Genomic DNA, 22,839 nt, shown 5'->3' on the forward strand with positions numbered 1-22,839 from the left:
ACTTCAAAAGGTATTCATGTTGGTTTTCAAAGGTTCTGTCTGTTTTTACTGTTCCCCAGTGCAGATTTGGATCTTCAGATTGCAAGGACTAAAATGGTCCAGTTTGATTGGAGCTACATATGTATCTTCAACAGATACATGATTTTGCTCATATATACATTGAAATTTTCTTAGAACAAGTTATGTGAATTATAAGACTTTAAAAATTATAACATTTTAACTCTATCCATACTTTACAAGTAAATGAATCAACTTTGGGAAGTGAATATCATTAACCTGAAGACATATACTTCTTGTGGCAGTTGGCTGATAGTCGTTTGGATTCATGGTTCTGGATCCTGACTTAAAGGGCAAATACTTAACCTAGAGTGATTTGCTTACCTCTCTGAAACTCAGAACAAATTTGAAGTGATTCTCTGCTGCTAAGGAAGCTGAGACACTGATCCACCAGAAAAATAATCTTGTTCTAAGATCATCATGTTCCCTTGTGCTTAGTGAAGACTCTTCTGGTCTAATTTACTTGAATGTTACTAAAATTGGCCAGAAATGGCTTCTTTTTCCACACCTCTATAGCTAACTCTTTCATAGACATATTTCTTCTTTAGGCACATTAACAGAGTCAATTTAGTTAGATCCTACTGCCTTTGGAGCCACGAGGTCTCTCTAAGGAGAACTAACATATTTCTCTGCTAATTATGGTCTATCCAAGAGAAATACCATGTTCTTCAATTGTAAATAACTGCAGGACAGGAATGTCACACTAAAGCCATCATCTACCATTAGCACTTACTATTTACCTACTTCCCTCTATTTGTTTGAATTATTTTGGAAGCAAGTCTCTTTTGGTCCCTCTCCAACCTCTTTTTCACGAAAAGATTCTGGTTCTCTCATCTTGCAGTCTGGTTGATGTGATGGGATAGAGTTAATTCAGCTCTAGATAAAAATGAAAAACTAAATATTGTTGATAAATTTCATTTACCGAGATAAATGGATGAAATATTCAGATTTAATGGAAGACCTCTAAAGAATGGCAGATAGCCAGTAAAGCACTCAATCACTTAGAAACTCTTAGCAGTCTTAGATCATAGACCTTTCCCGCCTCAGATGTTGTTGTCCACATATCTGTTGCCATATCTGAGATGAACTTGGTTTCTGCATTAGGTTACTTAATTCTATAGTTACGTTTAAAATAGTATCAAGCCTAAAATATATCCTGCATTATTATCCATGTATTGCTTTCTTTCTTGAGAATTAAAAATCATAATATGGTCTCTTTTTCCTGTACTTAGGTCAAAACCAAATCCATTTGATTGTGATGATCAAAATTCATTCCTGTTCTAGTAATGATGTTAATAGTTTCTAATGAATGAATGAATGGAGCAATTGATGAAGAAATAATTATGTTAGTCTATTATAGTCAAAATGGTTGTATTTTATTTATTTTTTAAAGATTTTTTTTAGAGATTTTATTTATGTATTTATTTGAGAGAGAGAGTGAGAGAGAGAGCACCAGAGGGAGAAGTAGACTCCCCGCTGAGCAGGGAGCCGGATGCGGGACTCGATCCCGGGACTCCAGGATCATGACCTGAGCCGAAGGCAGTCGCTTAACCAACTGAGCCACCCAGGCGCCCCAAAATGGTTGTATTTTATTAGCAAAAAATCTACTCCATGATGCTTTTAAAAAATTAAGCGTAGTAAAAATCCAAGTGGAATCTGCTGTTTCATGTAAATTGCATAGGACAGTTGATTAAAATTTTTGGAATAAAGTCATTGATTTTTTGTGTCCAAGAAAATCTCCCCAAAACCCCTTTACGAAGTTATGATAATCATAGGAAAAAGAAAGCTCTAGAGGTTTTCTGTTTCATTCTTCTCAATCTCATCATAATTCTTAGAAATTCACTGCATTTTTTAAGTGGACACAATGTGAGGTTGTTTGCTGTAAGGGTAAGTTTTCAATTTTTTTTTTCAGAAAATGATTATATTTGAAAGCAGCTAATTTAGCAGTATCCTTACACTCATCTGATTAAATTTTTGAAGAGGTATTTTTTTCTCCTGATTTTTGTCTGACTCCAGTATCAGAATATATTGTGGAGTATCAAAATATATTAAGGATTTTTAAATCGTCTTTTTTCTGTTTTCTCCTTGGGTTTTTGCTTGCCTGATTATGCTTCAAATGCCAAACATTATGTATAAAAGATTTTGGAGTATGAGGCTTTAAATGTTGTAACCTTCCAAAAAAAGCAGATTTTCTTTTACAGGCAGTAAAGGTAAGGAGCAGATCACTTTATTCCAATCAGATTTTGGGTTGACTCAAAGCTAGACTTCCTGAAGGCAGATCTATTTCTTGTTAACTCTTACTCATAGGGTTTTTTGCTCTTTAAGGGTTCCAATTTAAGTCAGGAGATTGTTCCAGGGCCCCCTTTCTTGATAGACCCTAAATGCCAACTTCTGTTCCCTCCATCCTGTGAGATGGCCAGAAGCTTTGTTCATCTTCTCAGCCTGTTAGCTACTGATGTCAAGTCAGTAAATGCATCAGTAAATGCCTTTAAAGGGAAAGCAGAGGCATCCGATGTTAGGTTTGCTTTGCTGGGTTTTTCTTCTCTCCTAGATCTTGGCTCCTGAAGCCTTCACTTCCTTGGTAACTCTCTGTTGTCTTCAAATATATATATATTTTTTCAAATATATTTTTAAGAAACATGGTATTCAGCTTGTTTTCGTTGTTGTTTCCTGGAGGCTTTTCTACCCCACTGTTGCTGGGGAAAAAAAAACAATATATTTAGTTTTAAAAGTCCTTTCCCAGACACTAGTATGTTTTCCTCTTTTATATCAACCCTTTGGAGTAAGGAGGATGAAAAAGCATTACCCCCACTTTACAGATATGGCAGTGAGAATGAGGAAAGGTAAATGATCTTCCCAAATCAGGCAGCCAGACTATCTTCTGGTCTAGCTCTGCTTCCTCATGTGGCCTCACTGTCTTTCTTATTAAATCCAGTTAGTCCCTTTCAAATTATTTCCAAGAGAGTAAACTGTTGTTTATTTTATTTATGGAGAATCCATGATGTATTTGTTGGTCCTATGCAAAGCTATATATTTACCCCCATTCAATCACTCTTCAAGTGTTTTAAGGTATTGTTCTATTTTTTTTTTCAAGAGAATAAGCTGAAGAAATTAAGTCATAAAGTCAGGCTTGACTACAAACTTTTTTTTTTCAGTTTTTCAAACTGAAAATATTCTTTTTAAAAACTACAAGTGGTCAATAAGCAAGAGAAGTAGTGGTGATGTTGGGAGACTATGCATTTAGCCTATTAATCACCTGACAGAGTCCTAGTATATCAGTCCTTATAGTCATCTCTACTTCAGCATTTCAGGGCTCTCACCATTGGTGGAAATGGAATTTTCAGGACATCGTCATTAGAAAAAATTCCAGAAACAGAACTTAGGGTTTTATCTTGCCCAGTCTCCAAAGAGTTGTGCCACGGTTGGCATTGAGATTAACCAAACTTAGAATACATCTTAATTTATAAAGACTTGTGTCAAAAATTGGTCATTGATGTACTTGTTTAAAGTGAAGATCTATAAAATCTGGTTGTCTAAAAAAGGATAATTAGTCACTATAATGAGGGCCATTTTTGAGTGCCTGTTGGGGTCCTGGCAGTGGCGGGCATTTTACTAACCATGATCTCATTTAATCCTGACAGCAACACATGTACAAAGTAGGCCTTGATATATACATTTTATAGACCAAATAACCAGGACCAGCGAGGTCCATTCACTACTGTTACGTCACTCAGTTTATATTGGGTCTATAGCAATAATTAAATGAGACTGGACTCAAGTGTGTCAGACTCCAAAGCATATGTGTATTCTACCATGTCATGCTGCTGCTATGGAAGCAAACGCTGCAAACACTCTTAATACTTAAAAATAAAACTTCGAAGTAGTAATGTAACATTTTGTCTTACTTGGGTGTTGGCTTAACTTAAATATTAATATGTATATAATTGTTTTTCAGCCATTGAAATTTTAAATACATCTTCTCTTTATGCAGTTTATCTGACTGTGAAGAAAACATACACTTTGATTTGGACTAGATTTATAGTCTTTCTAGATTCTGGGCTATAAAGGGAAGAATCAAGGTGAGGTAGTAGTAGGAGACACAGGATAATTGGAGGCTTATTAAGTATTTTAAGCTGGCGCACTGGGAACACATTAATTTGCTGGTAGGAAGGAACCCACAAGCTGGAGAGGTAGAAAATCTGTGTGAGCGAGACTTATATTTGGAACAATATCCCAGGGAACACAGAGGGAATAAGATTTGGAGTCAGATAAAAGGATTTGTTTAAAATAGAAAAAGTTTCTCTCTTCTTCAGAAGCAGAAAGAATCAAGAGATAGAAGGCTCAAAGGACCTAGAGTAGTCACAACAACGTTGTAAAAAAAGAACAAAGTGAGAGGACTTACTGTTGGGGCTGGGATATAATTCTGTTCTACTAACAAACTAGTTAAGTTAGCCTGCTACACTTTCATGGGTGTTGGAAAAATTTGGGAGACTCCTGGGTCAGAGAGGAAGGACTTGACTACTCACAGCACGGCAAGCATCGTGGGCATCAGCAAGTTTGTGTCATTTCCCTTCACCCTGCAAATTCCACAGGGGCAGCACAGCAGGCTTGGGTGGATGCCTACACATAGAGTGGCTGTGTTCCAGGAGAGAAAATAACTGTCCATAAACTGGCAAATGAAGAAACAAAATGTACAGTTCCATTCACCCATGAAAAGGGATGTTCCTTCAATATGGATGAACCTCAAAAACATTATGCTAAGTAAAAACCAACAAATAGGAAAGACTACATATTGTATGTCTCCATTTATATGGAATTTCCAGAAGGGTCAAATCTATAGCTACAGAAAACAAAGCTGTGGTTGCTTAGGGCTGGGAATGGGAGTGTGTTGGATGAGAGGAGAGTGTAAGAGATTTAAGTAGTTCAGACTTCTTATGCTTGATTTTAACAGTATTGTTGTAGAAGAGAAATTTATCTCCTAACAATGGCTGGGAGACAATGGACTAGGGCACTTGAGGGAAGAAGTGGTGAAGTTTCTAAGTGGGAATGTGAGAACAGACTAGGGCAAGAATAAGGATTTTTGAGGAACACTAAGGGTCTACTGAGGCTGGAGGTTGTATGTTTTTGGAGAGTCTGGTCTGTGCTATTTTACACTGTTGGCTAAACCTCTCCATATCTTTCATGTAGCCATTGATGTTATCTCTTTTTCCCTTGGGTTTTATTCTAGCTTTTCAGTTTTCTCCTTTTTTTAAAAAGATTTTATTTATTTATTGGAGAAAGAGAGAGCATGAGCACAAGCGGGGTGAGGCAGACGGAGAAGCACCCTCCCCACTGAGCAGGGAGCCCTATGTGGGCTCCATCTCAGGACCCTGGGATCATGACCCGAGCCGAAGGCAGATGCCTAACCTACTGAGCCATCCAGGCGCCCCTAGTTTTCTCCTTCTTAATCTCTCTCCTGAGTTCCTCTTCTTCTTTCCATCCTTTAAATGTCCACCTTTCCTAAAGTTCTTCCTACATTCTCTGTAGGCAAATTGGACACCCTCATGTGGTTTCAACCACATTGTTGACTGCTGTCTCAGCAGAGATGAAAACTGTATTTTCAACAATCTGCTAGACATATTCACCTGCACATCCCATAGGCGCCTCTAGATCAGTATGTCCTCAAATGAACTCAGCATTCTTCCCTCCACTCTCAATCTTGCTTTCTCCTCCTACCTCTGAATTGACTTAACATCTGAGCTGGTCAGCATTGAATTCTCCCTCTTCCTCTCACTCTGCCCAGCCCCCTCCCCATAACTCTCTGAGCAGTCTTCAGATCCATTCTCTCTCTCCTTTCCCACTGCTTGTGCCCTTTGGAGCCTTCACATTCTCTTTCCCATTGCCACAGACTTCTAACTGGCATTCATTTCACTATCTTCCATCCCTCTATGTTTAAAGCACTGATTTGATCAGGTCAGCCCAAAAGTCTACTCCCTAAAAGTCAGTTCTTTTAAGCATGGCAAACAAAACAACTTAGTGTGGCCTCATCATAGTGTTCTGGCTTCACCACCCACCTTTATTCCCTTCTCACCACTATGCTAACCAGAGCACAGTGTCTTCATCTTCAACAGGCTCCTAGTCTAGAAGAGGGAAAGTAAAAATGGGATATGGACCCAAATACTATTTTTCAATACTACCATCATCTCCCAAAAATGTGTTAGGGTTTATAGAGGCAACCACAATATCACAAGATAAAAAATAAATAAATGAGGACAAGGAACTAAAGAGGAAATAAAAACAAGAATCAGTACACAAAAGACATATCCTAAGATACTTTGTATTTGCTAGAGGTTGGCCACAGATTTGGTGTAAGTCTTCATGTGGGGATGATACATACCATAATTGGGATATAAACACAGTCCTTTGGGCACAAAATCAGGGGGTCTTCTAAGACAGAAATGGCTTCAGGGAGGAATAGAATCTTTGAGCTGAATTTTAAGTGAGAAATCAAAAGTTAGCAGGTAAAGGGTAGAGGGAAGGGTAAAGGGATATCCAAAAGCAGAGCACTTGGGCGGGATTAGAAATGAGTACCTTAGTCTCCATTTTAGAAGCTGTTCTAGACAGAAAGCAAGCAGCTGCTAGATATTTATCAAATGAATGACTGAATAACACTGTGCTCTTGGACAATTTATATTACATCTTTGAGTCAGGCTTTTCATTTACAGTATAAGAGAATTGGGCCAGCGCTCCCTTAGGCCCATTCCCAGGTCTACAGTTTGATTCGACCTCCCCTTTCTCCTGCATCGTCATCTCCTTGACCAGCATGCACAACTCCCTCACTGTCTCCCTAGCTCTCAAATTTAACAGGTGTCTCTAGTATCTTTGAAACTATTTTTTAAGCATATGAATTTAACACTCTTCTGGAGACCTCTCAGAAAGAGCATCAATATAGACTAAGATGCCGTCAATAAAATGTGAAAAGGCAGTGAATGACGCTTATGTAGGACTGATAGATTTACACAAGGTGCAGCAGAATTCACTTTAATATACATAGCAGTGGAGTGATGTACTGGCAGCCCTTAATATTTGGTTCCTGAGGCTCCTCTCTGGGGCTTTTACCCTATGTCATTTGATCCTTCAGTACACATTGTCGTCAGACCAGTGTCTTCCTCCCAAAAACCTACAGTCATCTAATAGCACCTCCATTTGAGAAAAAGCTGTCGTTGGTGGGGGGGGGGGGCGGGGAGCAGTAGGGCTCCTAATGTACGTGCCAGGAAGTCTGAGGGCCTCAGGATATGATCAGATTAGAGCGCTTCAGCTGCCTCACTGGTACTAACTGCCAGGCTGGAGATGTGCTCAATCCAATTTGCAGCAATTAAGGTGATGGCAACAAATGCACAAAAGTCATATTTTCAAGCAGATCCATGGAGAGAAATAGGCATTGCTTGTGCTTCTTCACCCTGAAATTTTAAGACGATGAGAAGGAAAACAGTTCCAACTGTGCAGAAGAGGAGCATGCACACCCACACAGCCAACAGTGGCAGCAAAAGGCACCATCTAGGCCGAAGAAGGCCGGTGGAAGTCAGAGAATCACAGCCTGGAACACTTCCCTGTCGTACTGTTTTTCCTCCCCCGATCTGCAGATGTCGGCTAGGCCCATTAGTGACTGAGGGACCTGTGCAAACGAGAGCTCAGGATAGCTTTTTGGGTCCTGTTGTGATTAAAAAACCCTAGGAGAGATTTTGTTTTTAGCCCTGAGTCTTCTAGCCTAGTTCACAGGGGAACGATGAGAAATTGTGCTGCATAGCAGCAAACTTCATGGCCCCGGGCCTTTGCAAACAATCTTAAGATGCTGGTAACATCTTAACTGTTTTCTTATTATTTTATAGAGCATGAAAAGGAAATTAGTTTGCTAAATCTGAGGAGAAATAGGGCAATAAGTATGTTTAAATATAAAAACCAAAACTATCACACAAAATTATCCTATTTCTACAGCTCTAAAACCCTTACAATGATTCAATATTTCATTGTTCCTAAAAATTGAAGGCATTAGTATATAGTATATCAAGCTATAAATCCTTGGCTATATGTACATGGCAACTTTTTTTTTCAATTCCAGCTAAATTTTATGTAGAAATTGTTATGTGTTGCCTCATGAAACAAATGCTGTATTTTGCTGAATTTGAATCACTTTGATTTTATTCAAAATAAGTTTCTAAAAAGATCGTGTTATTACAATATTATCTAGGTACTAACTCTGAATATATTCCCGAGACCAGCAATAACCTTTCTACTTGTTGCATTTTGCTTTGGGAAGCATCTGTATGGCTGCCTTTCCCTCTGGATCAATAGCCAGTGTTCTTGTAGTGAGCATCCCTTCCCAGTCCAGTGCTCTGTTCCCCCATGAGAAGGAACACAGGCAGAGGAGCTGCTCACATGTCCACAGTCTGAAATTTCTCTGGCACCCATTCACTTGGCAGTTAGTATTGATTCTACGAATATTTATTCACTGTCTACTATGAGCAAGGCCTGGAGCTAGGTCCTGTGGCTGATGGAAACAACAATTTAGTGAGAAGGCTAAGAATTTTCCCACAATAACCTGCAGAAGGCATTGGCCAAACACATCTACTGTAGTCATGCCTAAATGAAAAAGATTGCAAGACTTCATTTTCCTTTGCTTGATCACTAATGTCTTCACTTGCAATCTTAGCTGTAGATTATAAACTGCATTTGCAACTTGAGAAGTTCACTGTTACTAATCATCCTAGTCAACCACAAATGGCCTGGGTGGTAGCTCAACTGATAAAATACTTAAAGTTGAACGTTTGAGTTCCAGAAACCTAACTCTGTAACACTCTGATGAACGAATCAACTGGGAACAAAATTCCTTTCAGCAGAAGGAGCCTGGAAGAGGCACAATTAAGTTCCAACTGTAGGGCCAAGCTGTGGCAAACAGAACTCATGGTGATGGGGTGGGGAAGGCACCTGCATTCTGTGCTCTCGTTCCACATATCTACTCTAGAGACATTTCTGACAACAGAATTTATAAATCTTTTGGCTGTATAAACCTTAGTATAACATGTATTACATCTATGGTGATGTTTTTGTTAATAATTTTTGTTGGTCTCATCTGGGGCAGGACCCAAATCTTATTACTTTTAAACTTTTTTTAAAGATTTTATTTATTTGTCAGAGTGAAAGAGAGAGTACAGGCAGGCTCCCCGCCAAGTAGGGAGCCCGATGCAGAACTCGATCCCAGGACCCTGGGATCATGACCTGAGCTGAAGGCAGACACTTAACCAACTGAGCCACCCAGGCACCACCCAAATCTTACTCTTTACAGATTCAGCAAATACCGGGCTCACGTTAGACAGAAATAGTGACTGACTATCACTACACCCACCGTACTCTCTAATTCTCACTATAGTATTCGTCCTTTTTCTTAGAACAATCTCCTTTGTCTCCAGTCCCTGCTCCTCCACACCAGTCCCACTCCCAGCCCCCACGCTTTCTGCAACTAGAAAACTTCTATACTTCCTTGAGCTCTGAGCTGAGATATAGCTACCTCTGGAACCCTTTTCCCACCTTGCACGGCCTCCAGAATAGTTCACTGGCCCTCTCTATGAGCTCTCAGGTCATTTTCTACTACCTCTGCCACAGCATTTAGCACAGTGTGTCAATTGTTGTCTGTCTGCTTATACCAAGAGAAACCCCATGAGTGCAGAGGCCATGTCTGGTTCACTTCTAAATGCCCAGCACATAACAGTCATTCCATACTATTTATTGAATAGATGAATGAATGGACATATCTGTTAGAATGCATCCTTTTTATTAGCTAGATGAAATATTTCACTAATTTAACTTATATTGTGGAAAACTAGTGAGATTTCCATTAATTATTCTCATACCTACTACTCTTCCCTCTATCCCACCTGAGAACAGGTCCCCCCGCAAATTCACCCCTTTCTCCAGCCAGCCCCTAGACATTCACATACAAGGTCACGTTCTGAACACAAGCACTTAACTCTAAATTATACCCAAGTGAAAATGCATAAACATCATATTTAGGCCAAAGCTTGAGAAGTCATAATAAATCAAAATATAGGGAGGAATTTCTAGTGTGTGAAGCATTGCCCTTTTAAGAGATAGGGATGTTCATAAGAACTCCTATATTTAATAGACAAGGGGGATTTCTCATCAGGGAGACTGCACATGGTTGTGCAAGTTGGCTCTGTACAACCCCAAGGAGTAGTGCTTACATAGACTAAGCCATGAGGAGCACCCCCTAGAGGGGTACCACAAAGCAGACATGATAAAGCTCTAGCCTTGGTGAGTGGCCATGGGGAAAATCCACACTGTTTTTTGCAGGCCAGGAAGTAACTGATTTTATCCTCTTCTGGGGAGAATGGGAGGTGGAAAGAAAGTTAACTATTTCCACATTCTTTGCAACAACTCCCCTCCTTTAACAGGACTGGAGAAAGCAAAGCTGCTGAGAGTACAGGTGCCACACAGAGAGGAGACACTAATTACATTTGAGTTGGTTGATGGACGTACCACAAAATCCACTTTTAGAACAAAATGCAGAGGATGATGTAATGGTAGCCAAAGTTCTCAACTTTCCCTGACACAGTAGGCCTTCTTTTCCTCTTCTCTCATGCTTAATTTTAAAACGTTCAGAAAGTATAGTACAAGTAATTTATTTCAATTAAATGTTTAGTAAGTAGTCTACATAACTTAATCATGAATTGGAAGAATTTGTAGTCTTGAAAGGAAATACTGTATGAAAATTGATTTTCAAGAACTAATTCATAATGATTCCCTGAATATTGTAACCTACTTTCACATTTTATTTGAAATGTGGTTCGTAACAGGTATCCAATAAATAAAAAGGTGAGGAAGGATATTCCATCTTTCATATTTTGAAAAGATGAGTTTGTGTTTCTTGACAATGTTCTGAATAATTGAATGGAAAAAATAATTGCAATTTTTGCATCGACATAATTTTTTTGAATCTTGATAATTATGGTCATTAAGTATCTTCTTATATATTATTTATTTTATATATGTTTTTTCTGCTTTTCCTCATCATCCATCCCCTATTTTGGGAAGATTTTATAGATTTTTAATTCCAGCTTTTAATACCAGCTACTTCAAGAACTTAGAACTTCTTACCACAACATTAAAAAAAAGAGAAAGGAAGATACTTTCTGAAAAATAAATATGCTATATAAGATATTAACACTCTAAAAAATTTCAGTGCAAGACTATAAAAAATGTTGAAGCTTTGTCTCTTATGTGTTTTGAATTGACCTTTTTCAAACATGTCTTCACCATAAACCTTTTGTCAGCTGAAAACATCTTATGCAAGTTGGTAATCTTTAGTGCTATCAAAAATGTGTTTTCTCTTGAAATTTTGGGAAGAAAGAAACAGCAACAGTGTGGTTTTCCAGTCTTCCCAAATATCCCTATACAGGACAGAAAAACAAAAAACTCACAGACAATATAACAAAACCGGTGAAAAGGCTTCCCCATGAAGCCTAGAAAACAAGTGAATGAGGACAAACTAATGACAAATGCAAGAGCCTCATGGTATTAGCATCTATATTAGAGGAAGCAAGAGGACATTGATGAACCTAAGAATAGGAGAACACTCAAATCTCCAAAGCCTCCAAATCATTGAGAAGAGTGGGCCAATACAAGAACAGGTGAAATTGTGAGGGCTCTTTGCCATCCAAATTTCTGAGAAGCACAGGGGCTGCACCCACAGTAAGGTCTGAAGAGACTAATGCAGTCTAGGCCCTATGAACTCCTGAAACTAATATCCGAAGCCCCCTTTGTACATTAGGAGAAACTGCTGAGAAGAGACTCCGGTAACCAGAGCAGAGATGCGTGGAGGAAAGGGAATGAAGTTCCAGATAGAAGAGATGAGATCTCAGCAAGTATGAGGTCATAATTTTGAATGCTTCATGAAAACAATCAGTCAAGGGCCATGAAACTAGAAAAGATAGCCTTACCTATCATGCTATCAAAATGATTAAGAAAACCAACTTTGCTTAAAAATAAGCAACAGACAGGTGTCTCCATTAATTGCAATAAAGATGATTATAAAAGCACAGAAAATCAGCGTGTCAGGAGGATATGCCCACAAAACAAATGAAAGTATAACATGATCTACACAATATTAAAGTTAGTATTACTTAATACTAAAATTAAGAAAATCATAGAAGAAAGAACAATATAAGTCAAAAGTAAAAAAACCCTCATGATGTGTATAATTGCACACCCCAAAAAAGAAAACCAAAGCGATAGAAGAAAACAAATACAAAGCATTCTAACTCAGGAAAACATTCCTGAAATTAAAATGGAAAAAACTTAAGTTAAAAGAAAGATTCCTTAAAGGAAAAGAAAGTTTCCTTGTCCACATCCATGCAAAAAGAACAGGTCATTTATTTGGAATAGAAAGCCAGATGGAGAGAGAGGAGAGGGGCGGGGCAAGGGGGGAGGAGCAAGGAGCTCCAGATAAAAGGATATTAAGAGACACAAGTACTAGTCAAATTGTATGGACCTTATTTGGATGCAGATTCAAACAAATGTCAACATGTCCAAGACAATTGGAAATTTGAAACACTGTGTATTTGAAAATATTAAGGAATTGTAATTTATAGGTATGATAATGGCATTTTAGTTATGAGTTTTAAAAAGTCCTTTATATTTTTAGAGACAACTCCTTATTTATGAATGGAATTATGTGATGCCTGATATTTGGTTTAAAATAAAAAGGATGGGAAATAATTGATTGGATAGCTAAAACAACACTGGCCATGAGTTAATAATCATTGAAGCCGTGTAACAATTACATGGGATGGTTCATGGTATGTTGTCTACTTGGTATATATTTAACACGATTCTCAGTACAGAGTTTAAGAAGAGTTTTTTTGTCCTCAAATAGGATGGACAGTTCAAGCCTAGGCAAAATAAATGTGTTTCATTTTCCTAAAGAAACCCAAGATTGCTAGAGTATCAGTTTACGGAACTATTCCCCCCCCCCCCCGGTGTTGTGCCAGCAGGTTGCAATTGTTTAGATGCATCTTCCTTAACATTAATTCAGTTAACTTCTTTTAAAAACATCCACTCCCCTGAACACATGTGTCTGAGAAGAATTTCCTGGTTTGTTTGTTTTTTTTAGGATTGTGGAGAAGGGATATTATAGTGAACGAGATGCTGCAGATGCTGTTAAACAAATCCTGGAGGCAGTTGCCGTAAGTATGAATTGACAGCAATAGCGTAACTCTTGGTACCCTTTTCCTTGTACAGAATCATTCCATAACAAGTGTATGTCTGTGACCAGTCAAAACATTTACAGCAAAATGTTACAGCAAAACAGTAAGAAATACTTTGTAGACAGTTTGTTGAATACATTTATATTTTCTCTTGATTGCTCAAACTCTGGAAGATGCAGTCCTCCTATATAATGCCATAAGTCTGTTAAAATAATTTCCCATTATGTAATCAGACTTTGGGGCTTATAGTCATTCTTCTCTCTTTCTTTCTTTCTATTTCTTGAGTTTGTTTCTCTATTGTTTTTGTTGTTTGGCAGGGAAGTGAAGGAAGGTGGAATGTGAGAAATATAGATCTGGGAGCATAGAGGTTATTGATTTTTCTTTCAAGACAAGAAATAAGGGAATTCAAGTGAAAAATTCTGACAGTTTTATTTTTTAAGGAAGAAATATAAGTTAATGTTTTTAAGGAGAATAAAATGTTGGAAGTTAATGATGGAAACTGCACCCATATTTACACAAACATATAATTTTGAGAAGCTTGTTGGATTGAATTAATAAGGAAAAATTTGCCTAGATAAAACAGACTCCACTAGTGAAAACCTTCCCATATATTTAATGGTTGTCTAATATGTACTGGAACACTTTGGTGACTCATTTATTGAATATGAAGTCAGAACAAATTCAGAGTCAGAACAAAAACGGGATGAAGCCCGAGGGGAAATGTTTGTTCAGGTTAAAGAGACAAATCTATAAAATATATCAGAATTAAGATATATTCTATTGTTTAGAGTCAGTTATATAACTAAAATCATCATTCAGTATCTTGAGAAACTAGCCACAGTGACAAAAGCACATGTCCTGTGAATTTTACCCCCAACCAAACCAGGAAGAAGGGAAGAGGCAAGGGAGGGAGGGAGAGAAGAAGGAAGGAAAGGAGGGACTCTGACATCTAACCAGCTTATCTATCATTGATGAAAAGGAAAACACAGTCTCTGCAATCTGTATAGGACTGCTAGAGATAGCAAATCTATGGTCTAACCAAATCCATGATTGAGCTATCAACACCAAGTTCAATTGGCTTTATAGCCCAGTCTTTCCAAATTATTCCTTCCTATAAAAGCGTTTTGGTCTTTTTGCTCTGGTGGGGTATAAAAAATTTGAATTGGGGGTAGGGCAAAGCTGGAGAGGCTGCCCTGGAATTTTACTCTAAATTCACAATGTGGCTCCTGATTATATGAATATTGAATTTCAAATCCATCCTCTTACATACCCAAAATAACCACTCCATTCCAGAGTTTTCATCAAACACAGTATAGTTACCATACCTGGTTTCCTAAGCTTGCCAATTTGGGAATGATTTTTGACTCTTCCATTACCTTCTCGCCTCACATCCACCTTCCCAACTTCAGTTGGGTCTTCCTTCTACTGCCCATGAACCTAGTCCTGCTCCTTACCATGCTATGAATGCTCATGATGTGCTTTATTAAACAAAACCAACCAACCAAACAAAACAGAATCACTTCCTAGTTGCTTCCAGTTCCTGTCCTTCAAGATAAAAATCTAGAATTATTTTTTGCAGTCTCTGTTTTCATCTTGTCACTTCTGAGTTCAATAATGGCAGTTTTATGCCTTTCTTAAATACCCATTTAAAAACTTCATTCCTCATTACCACATGCAATAGATTATCTAGTTAAGTAAACTTGCTGGCAGTGCCCCATCATCACTTTAGGCAGGCAGCTGGTATAACAGTTCAGAGTACTTTGGGAGTCAAAAAGAGCTGGGTTCAGTTTCTGGATATGTGAGCTTGGCCCCAGTCACTAAACACTTTTGAGCCTCAGTTTCCTCATGGAAAATAGGCATAATATTCAACCTAACAGAGTTGTGGAAAACACTAGATAAGATAAGGCAATGGAAGTCTTATGTTCAAACGAGAGGCAAAAGGATAAGCAACTTCAGACTCAGTACATCCATGTAAAGATATATTAGATGTTGTAAATCTATACATAGATGTCTACTCCCCAGCTAAGTACTAAAATCAAAAACAACTGACAATAGTCACTGCTCAATATTTACCAAATAAGTAACTGAAAATTTATCAAAATAGGAAGTCACTATTCCGTTTTGTCTTTCCAGATACTGGTACATTTAGTGAAACGTCCTTCCTATCATTTTTCTTATTTCATATGAAACAAAGCTTTTTTTATAACTTGTTCTCATTCATGAGATTATTTTCTGCTCCCTTACTATCATTTAATTATTTTCCCGTCATTCAAAGTGCACCTTCTTCTATATGTTTTCTCTGGTTACCTCCATCCATTTAGGTCAGCTCTTGATTCTTTTGGCTTATCACAGTGGGCATGCTTCAGTTTAGTGATACCTCAGGTAGCTGACTGGGAGAACTCTGTCCTCATTCAGTGAATGAGAAATGAATTCTTTCAGCATCAGACTTTTCCACCTATTGGAGTTACACTAATTAAGGAATAAAGGGGCCCCCAACAGGGATGCCCCAGATAGGGGTACCCCACATAGAAAAGAGGGACTAGATAGACTTCAACTCTATTCCAGATTTGCAAAGATGGCTTGATTAGTCTACCGGTAATCCTCAATTTAAAACAAAAAAATTTGTTGTTCTACCTACTCAGAAAGTTTCAGTTTAATAAGTAGGTTACTGAGCAAAGGGAAAGAAAGGAGAGAGAGGCAAATGGAGAAACAGACTCTTAACTCTAGAGAACAAACTGATGGTTACCAGAGGGGAAGGGGGTGGTTGGGGGGCTGGGGAAAAAGGTGAAGGGGCTGAAGAGTTCACTTGCTGTGATGAGCACCAGGTGATGTATGGAAGTGTTGAATCACTATATTGTACACCTGCAACTGATATTACACTGTATGTTAACAAACTAGAATTTAAAAAAAACTTAAAACAAATAATAAAAGATAAAAGAGAAATAAATAAGAGCAAAACAATAAAAGTAAATTACCACATTCAAGAAGTTTTATAAAAATCAAATTTTCTCTGATTGCTACAACTAAGGATTAACTTAGAGGGGAAAAAATTAAAGTCATTTCCCTAAGTGTTTCCACAGGTAGAAAGCAAGCAATTTAAAACTTGTGGGAAGTGGCTGACATTATGAAATAGTTTATTGTCAACTACATAGCTATAGATAGCTATAAAAATAGGACAGTTGGGAACTCAAAGTAATCAGTGATACATCTCACATTTCCTCTGGATCACACACTTAGAAGACTATATCTAGGCTGGCTTTTGAAAGCACAGACGCAGAGAACTTAAAGATTGAAAAGTTCTTGGGAAATACATTGTGGGGATAATTATACCCCTTAGGTAACAAATCTGGCAATCCTTCCCTTCCTCCCCACTTCACCCTAATTCTTGCCCCAAATATTTCACAGTATTTGTCTGACTATAATCTTGCTCCTTCTGCTTTTTAGCTTAAATAGAATTTTTGAAAGCTTTTAAAGTGAATTTGAAAGATGTTTCCCTCTTTGAGTTTGAATTCATACAGTTAGTCTTTGAGGGTAGATCATTAAGCTTTCTTGAGTATTCTATCTTCCTGAAATGAATTCCAGGTAGTCCCAAACTAGATGGTCTAAGTCAGTCTGGACATTCTGAAAGGGTCATCATGTCCTCATCTGTCATAAAGCACAATGCTAAACCTTGAAGCCCTCCTTTTCCATTTACTTAAAAAGATAACCAGGGAATTCCCTCACCTCTGACATCTCTTACCATTGCCACCACCTTCTGACCTTTTCTTGCCCCCTGGATATCCTACTGTTCCTGTTTCCAGAAAAATCATTATCTCCCTTTTTTCTCCACTCCACTCCTGATGCCACTTTCCATCTTTTGCTAGCCCCAGCTCGCTTAGGTATGTCTGAATTTCAAAATCATGACTTGAGAGCCTGGAGAAACTTGTACATACAGAGTATATATTGAATTTAATAATATAGAAGGAAATGGTTAAAGAACTTAAATATGTCTGCTACCCTAGCACATAGATTTTGGGTTAGAATTTTGATAATGGGGGTGAAGAGTTACAAACAAAAGCATCCCACCCTTGAATGTTATGGAAACCAATATGGCATCTCAACATTGAAGTAAAATAGGATGTGGACATGATTATAAAGACGCAGGAAAAAATTAAATAGTACAGGCTTCTTTTGGTAAACATTTTTTAAAACCTGTAGCTTTGCCTAAAAAAGAACAGATTTACCATATTAAAGAGTCAGTTGGTAAAGAATTGATGACTAGATACTGAAGAACTGGAAAGGCAGAAGGGGAATACTAAACTAAGGGTACCATGGAGGTAGTACCTGCAAAGAAGCAGCCTCCCCTCAGACTGAGGGGAACAAAACAAAGAGTGGGGGAGGATTAAAACTTAGACATTTAAAAGGAGGTGTGATGAAGGCGCACTGCTTGGCTGGTGCTGGTGTCTAGTCTGTGACCTAAAGGAATTGCCCCCGAAGCTGGCACTCAGACCTTTGAGCTCATTGGTGAGGATGGTGTTCTAGCCAGCTAGTGCTGGTGTTGCCGAAGGGGGACACTGGTTGGTTCTGTGAGCATTTTTGGAAAAACTGCAATCAGCAGCTGCTACCAGAATGATCTGCACTGCAGGGTGAAAACATGTCTTTAGGTGCGTTGGAATAGCAAGCGGAAAGATAGGCACAGAAAGCACATGGGACTGAGCAAGTCCCTTCACCCTCTTCCAGCCTTCCACTCTCTCCTTAGTGCCTTCTAATGGCAGAGCCGAACAGGAAGCCAGCAGGAGGAGGAAAAGTGGCTTCTAAGTCAAGTCTCAGCTTCACAAAGTGGACTACAGAAGGGTGATTTACAGTTGAGAGCCAATAACTTAATAAATGGTACAGGAATTTATTTAAAAACAAAAATAAATTCTCGAAGTTCCTGTTGCTATTCATAGTCTTCTAAAACGTTCAGTCTTTACTAATGTGCATTAAATGGGTCTAGAAGTCAGTGAAATCAAAACAAGTACAGCAGCATTGAAATGAATTACTGTCTATATTTAATACCAAGTACTCTGCTTGATAACATTTATAGGTTTAATGGGCAATACATACATTATCAACTTTATATTATTTGATACATTTAAACCATCTTCCACCTGATCTCTCATTCTCTATTGGCAGAGTTGATGGACCTTTATAAAGATGGAAGATGTCAGAACGTTTTATCCTAGCCTCCCTTGAGGTTAGGCAAGGGCATATGACCCGATCCTCATCGGTGAGCTCTGATGGGCAGTCTGCCTGTGGGTTCTGGGGAAACTTCTTCTCAATAAAAGGAGACCCAAGAGAGGGAAGGTCATTTCTCTTTTTCACTGGCATAGTCAGTTCTGCACACGATGCAGGAAACTGCTTTTTCTGTCTTGTAATTAAGAAGAAAAACATAGCTGTGTTGAAGAAAGCCAAGAAAAAAGTACACACCATTGGAATTCTCTTCTTGCTTGATACCTCATAGAATGAGGATAATAAGTTTCTCAATATTTTTGCCACTTTAAATTGTAAATCCTGTTACTTGAAGCAATAAGATACTGAACTTCTTGAAAAAACTTTTAAGTATATGCTAATAACAATTCTGTGGTCAGAACAAGTTGTATAATTTTCCATCCTTCGAAACATAACACAAAGGGCGTAAAAAGATTCTCGTCCCACAAATTTCTAAAAACTGAATTTCACTGAATATCAAAAACACACCCACACACTGATCAATCATGAGGTATAAGGTTATTAACAGTAGCAAGCTTGCTTCTGATACCTGTTCTTTGTTTTTGTGAATCTAGTTCCCGCTTGGGTCCACTTATTGTCAGTAAAAAGATTCTGAGAGTTCAATTAAGTAATGAGGCACTGGAACAGAAAATGTGGGGTTCTTTGTGGTTTGTTTTAAATATGTCAGTTCCCATGCTATTTCCATTTCTTTCTGGGGGGGATTTGGCTCTTGTTACTCACATTTGAACACTGATCTCTGGGGGATGGATTTTAATGCAAGGCTCAAAGCACTGAAACACTATAATGATAATTTACCAGTAAAAATAAAAGTAGTTATACATTCTTACTAAGAATTGAGAAATCACAATTACCAGAAAATAAATAACAAACAGTTCTATTAATGTTCTAATATTTTGATTTATAACACAGAATAAAGTAGAGTAGCAGCTCAGTCAGAGCATAGATATTTTATCAGAAAAGAAGTTTGGAACAAAAATAATCTGTATCCTGAAAATTATAGCTCAATATTAGGAAGCTGGAAATCTAAAAATAATTCCTGGGAGGGAGAGTATCTTTCTCATTAGACGTTTCTGTACATCATTATCAGCAGTGATAATAATGATATCAAAATTTTGTCAGATTCCGTCTAAGTGGCTTTCTCTCTCTTGAGTTCTGGGAAAATCACAATTCTAGGAATATATATTAAGAAGCTTACTAGTTTATGGAGCAGATAGACATGTAAGCACAAGGGCTATAAAATAACATATATGCATCTATTGATGCATTTTGCAGATTAGAGAATGTGAAAGCTATTCAATATATCTAGAGAGAAACTGAGTCAGAAAAATCTTGCCAGAGGAAGTTATATCTGAGTTGGGTTTTAAAAGAAAAATTGTTGTTTAGTAGGTAGCCAGTATGAAGGAAATAGAATTCCAGAAACACTCCTTTTTCCCACACATTTTTAGGGAACATAAAAGACTAAAGGTACAAAGGCATGAACTGCTGATATTTGGCTCTGGCGAGAACTGGGGCTTCAGAAAAGTGGGGAGCCCATCCTGAGGGGCTTACCTGACTTTCAAAAGAGGTTCGTGTGGTTCTGCAGATGAGGAGATGTGAGGGACTTTTGCTGCAGGATCATCATCCTGACAGCAGCATGAAGCCTCAAAGCAGTGAGGCTAGTTAGGAAGATATGGCAAAGTCAAGTCAAAAGATGAAAAACATCTGAAGGGACCTGATTTGTGACTATACGAATGAATGTGCTAACCAATTAACCCCAGAATTCCCCTTGAATCTTCTCGGTCAATATTAGTGAATGTTACATATGTGAAGATGTGGAGATAATGAAAAATAATCTAGAGCAGGGAGCATGCAGATGAGCAATTTAGACGTTTGATAAGAACGTCTCATAAAACTCTCTCACTTTCGTTAGCACTCTCTTCTCACCTCTGCGCACTTGCTCTCTGAGATTTTATTCCACTTTCTTCCATCCAGTCTCACAGCTCCTCTAATGACCTGTGTTTCTTCCATTCCTGTTTCCTTCTCGTTCTCCTCTAGAGAACTAATGATGAATAGAACAACAAGAGCAAAAATAACATTTTAAGAGACCAGCCAAAGCCTTTAGACCAGGGTGATTGTGTTCTCTATGCACAGCACACATTGTAGGTCCCCAGGAGAGCTATAGAAAGTAAATATGAGACACAGTCCCTGCCTGGAAGAATTAACAAGGCAAAGAGGATTTTTTTTTAAAGATTTTATTTATTAAAAAAAAAAGATTTTATTTATTTATTTGACAGAGGGAGAAAGAGAGCGCACAAGCGGCGGGGGCGGGGGGGGAGCGGCAGAGGGAGAGAGAGAAGCAGACTTCCTGCTGAGTTATCTTTCTTCTCAGGATTGGGATGAGTGTTTTCACTATTTCAAAAGCCCATTGAAGTGTTATGGACATGACATCTGATTCGTGTTTGGTGACCTCAGATGATAGTCTTTACAGATTCATTCATAGCTATTCAGGCAGGTTTCTGTTGATTAGGGCGTGAGATTCACAGATTCATTGACTTCAGAGCAGGAGAATTGGATAATCTCAAGTAAAGGTGGGATATATTGTCTAGTTAATGTTGGCAGTATCCAAAAAAAGCACAAAGAAGGAAACAATGTATAATAGAGAAGTACTCACAGTATCCTTATGAGGTCAGGAAAGGCATGTGTCATTTCTGTCTCTGTAGATGACTTATGAAGACTAATATAAATAAGAGAAAGAGAAAAAGATGGGAATCCAAGCTATAAGGGAATACAGTTTTAAGTAAGGTAACAAATTTTAATTATGTTTAGAAATGCTTATTCCAAGCAGATGTGTATAAGCAGGCCATGAGAGGAAGGATATTATCATATTATCACAATACCTTTTTTTATTTTAAACAAACCTTACTCTAATTGGTAACTTGGCCTATTTTCCATTCCTGTGACACCGTATTGCACATATATGTATTCTGTTCCTCTGATATTCAATGCTCTGAAAAGCTGAAATTCAGAAAAAAAAAAAAAAAGCTGAGCAAAGAATTCTCCCACCCACAGTGGGGTCTCTAGGAGGACGGTCTCTTCTTTACATTGATATAATTTACGTGCAACAGCCTCTCCCTACTACAGGCTACAAGGGAAGGACTTGTGGCTGAAAGGATCCCTTTGTCAGTGGTCCCCTTTTAAGAAAGAATGATTGTGTGGAAAATATCAAAGTACTGTGCTTTGAAGGTGAGCAGTGATCTTTCTTTGTGAATCTGCTTCTCTGCAAGAATAGTAGAGTGACTAAGGTTAGACTCTAGTTAACTATTTCTGTGTTATTCTTCCATTGTTTGTTTACTGGAGGATGGGGTGCGACCATGAAATTTATGTCCTTGCTCTCTGGTAGTCGTTCTCTGCCCAAACCTAAAGTATGCCCTGCCTTGAGGGAGTGAAATCCTATTTTATGTTATACGGTACAGTGTGACTCTACTACTTGTAATGTCTTTGACCCATAAAAATGAATTTTTATTTTGGGAATGGCCAATTCAGAAGTGGTGTTGAAAAACATGAACAATTCTCTCAAAGAGGTGGGATTTTTTTGTTTGTTTGTTTCTAGAAGGAGAGCATTCAGGCAATATTATAATACTCTGTTAATTTTACTCTTTGAACATGGAATTTTGATTTTATTATTATTAAATAATTCAAGATCAAATTCTGCAAAAGTTTTACAAAGTATTTTTACCTGCCTAATAAGAAATATATAATTAAATGAAGATGTCAAATTAACTTACAGGCATAGATAGGCCTAGATCATAGCCTATGTATATTACACTGGTCATAGAAACAGAAGGTTAACTCAGTTCTTTTATTTTAATCATTGTCTTCCATCCCATCTCAAGTGTTTAGCTCCTGAATGAGGAATGTTCACAAAGGTCCAGCTTACTCACTTTGACTGAGATGCAGAATTTCTCAATGGGGCCAATGGGAACACTCGGTTTCATGCGGGTAAGGCAGTTTTTTGTAAGTGTTGAGTAGGCCCAGCTATCTCAACCTATTCTGGCTGCTGTAACAGGATACCAAAGATTGAGTGGCTTAAACAATAAACATTTATTTCTCACAGTTCTGGAGGCTGGGAGTTCCAGATCCAGATTTTTGATAAGGGCTCTGTTTTGGGTTTCCAGACTGCTGCCTTCTTTCTGTATCCTCACCTGAGTAAGAGAGTGAGCTCTGGTCTCTTCATCTTCTTATTAAGGGCACTAATCCTATCATGGGCCTCCACCCTCAAGATCTTAGATCTAAT

The 22,839-nt window shown here is 38.1% G+C and overlaps 1 protein-coding gene across 6 annotated transcripts in view; it reads left to right on the forward strand.

Moving 5' to 3' along the window:
* The window catches only part of CAMK4 (calcium/calmodulin dependent protein kinase IV), a 325,141-nt gene that overhangs the window by 240,194 nt on the left and 62,108 nt on the right, over positions 1–22,839 (forward strand). For all 6 annotated transcript variants that reach the window (XM_073889115.1, XM_025866880.2, XM_073889130.1 and 3 more), the window contains one exon: positions 13,223–13,295. In XM_073889115.1, coding sequence (XP_073745216.1) covers positions 13,223–13,295 — 73 coding nt within the window. The remainder of the gene's footprint in view (positions 1–13,222; positions 13,296–22,839) is intronic.

The sequence above is a fragment of the Callorhinus ursinus genome, unplaced genomic scaffold (assembly GCF_003265705.2).
Source record: "Callorhinus ursinus isolate GAN/ISIS: 27379988/994484 unplaced genomic scaffold, GSC_fseal_2.0 scaffold3, whole genome shotgun sequence".
Classification (NCBI taxonomy): Eukaryota; Metazoa; Chordata; class Mammalia; order Carnivora; family Otariidae; genus Callorhinus; species Callorhinus ursinus.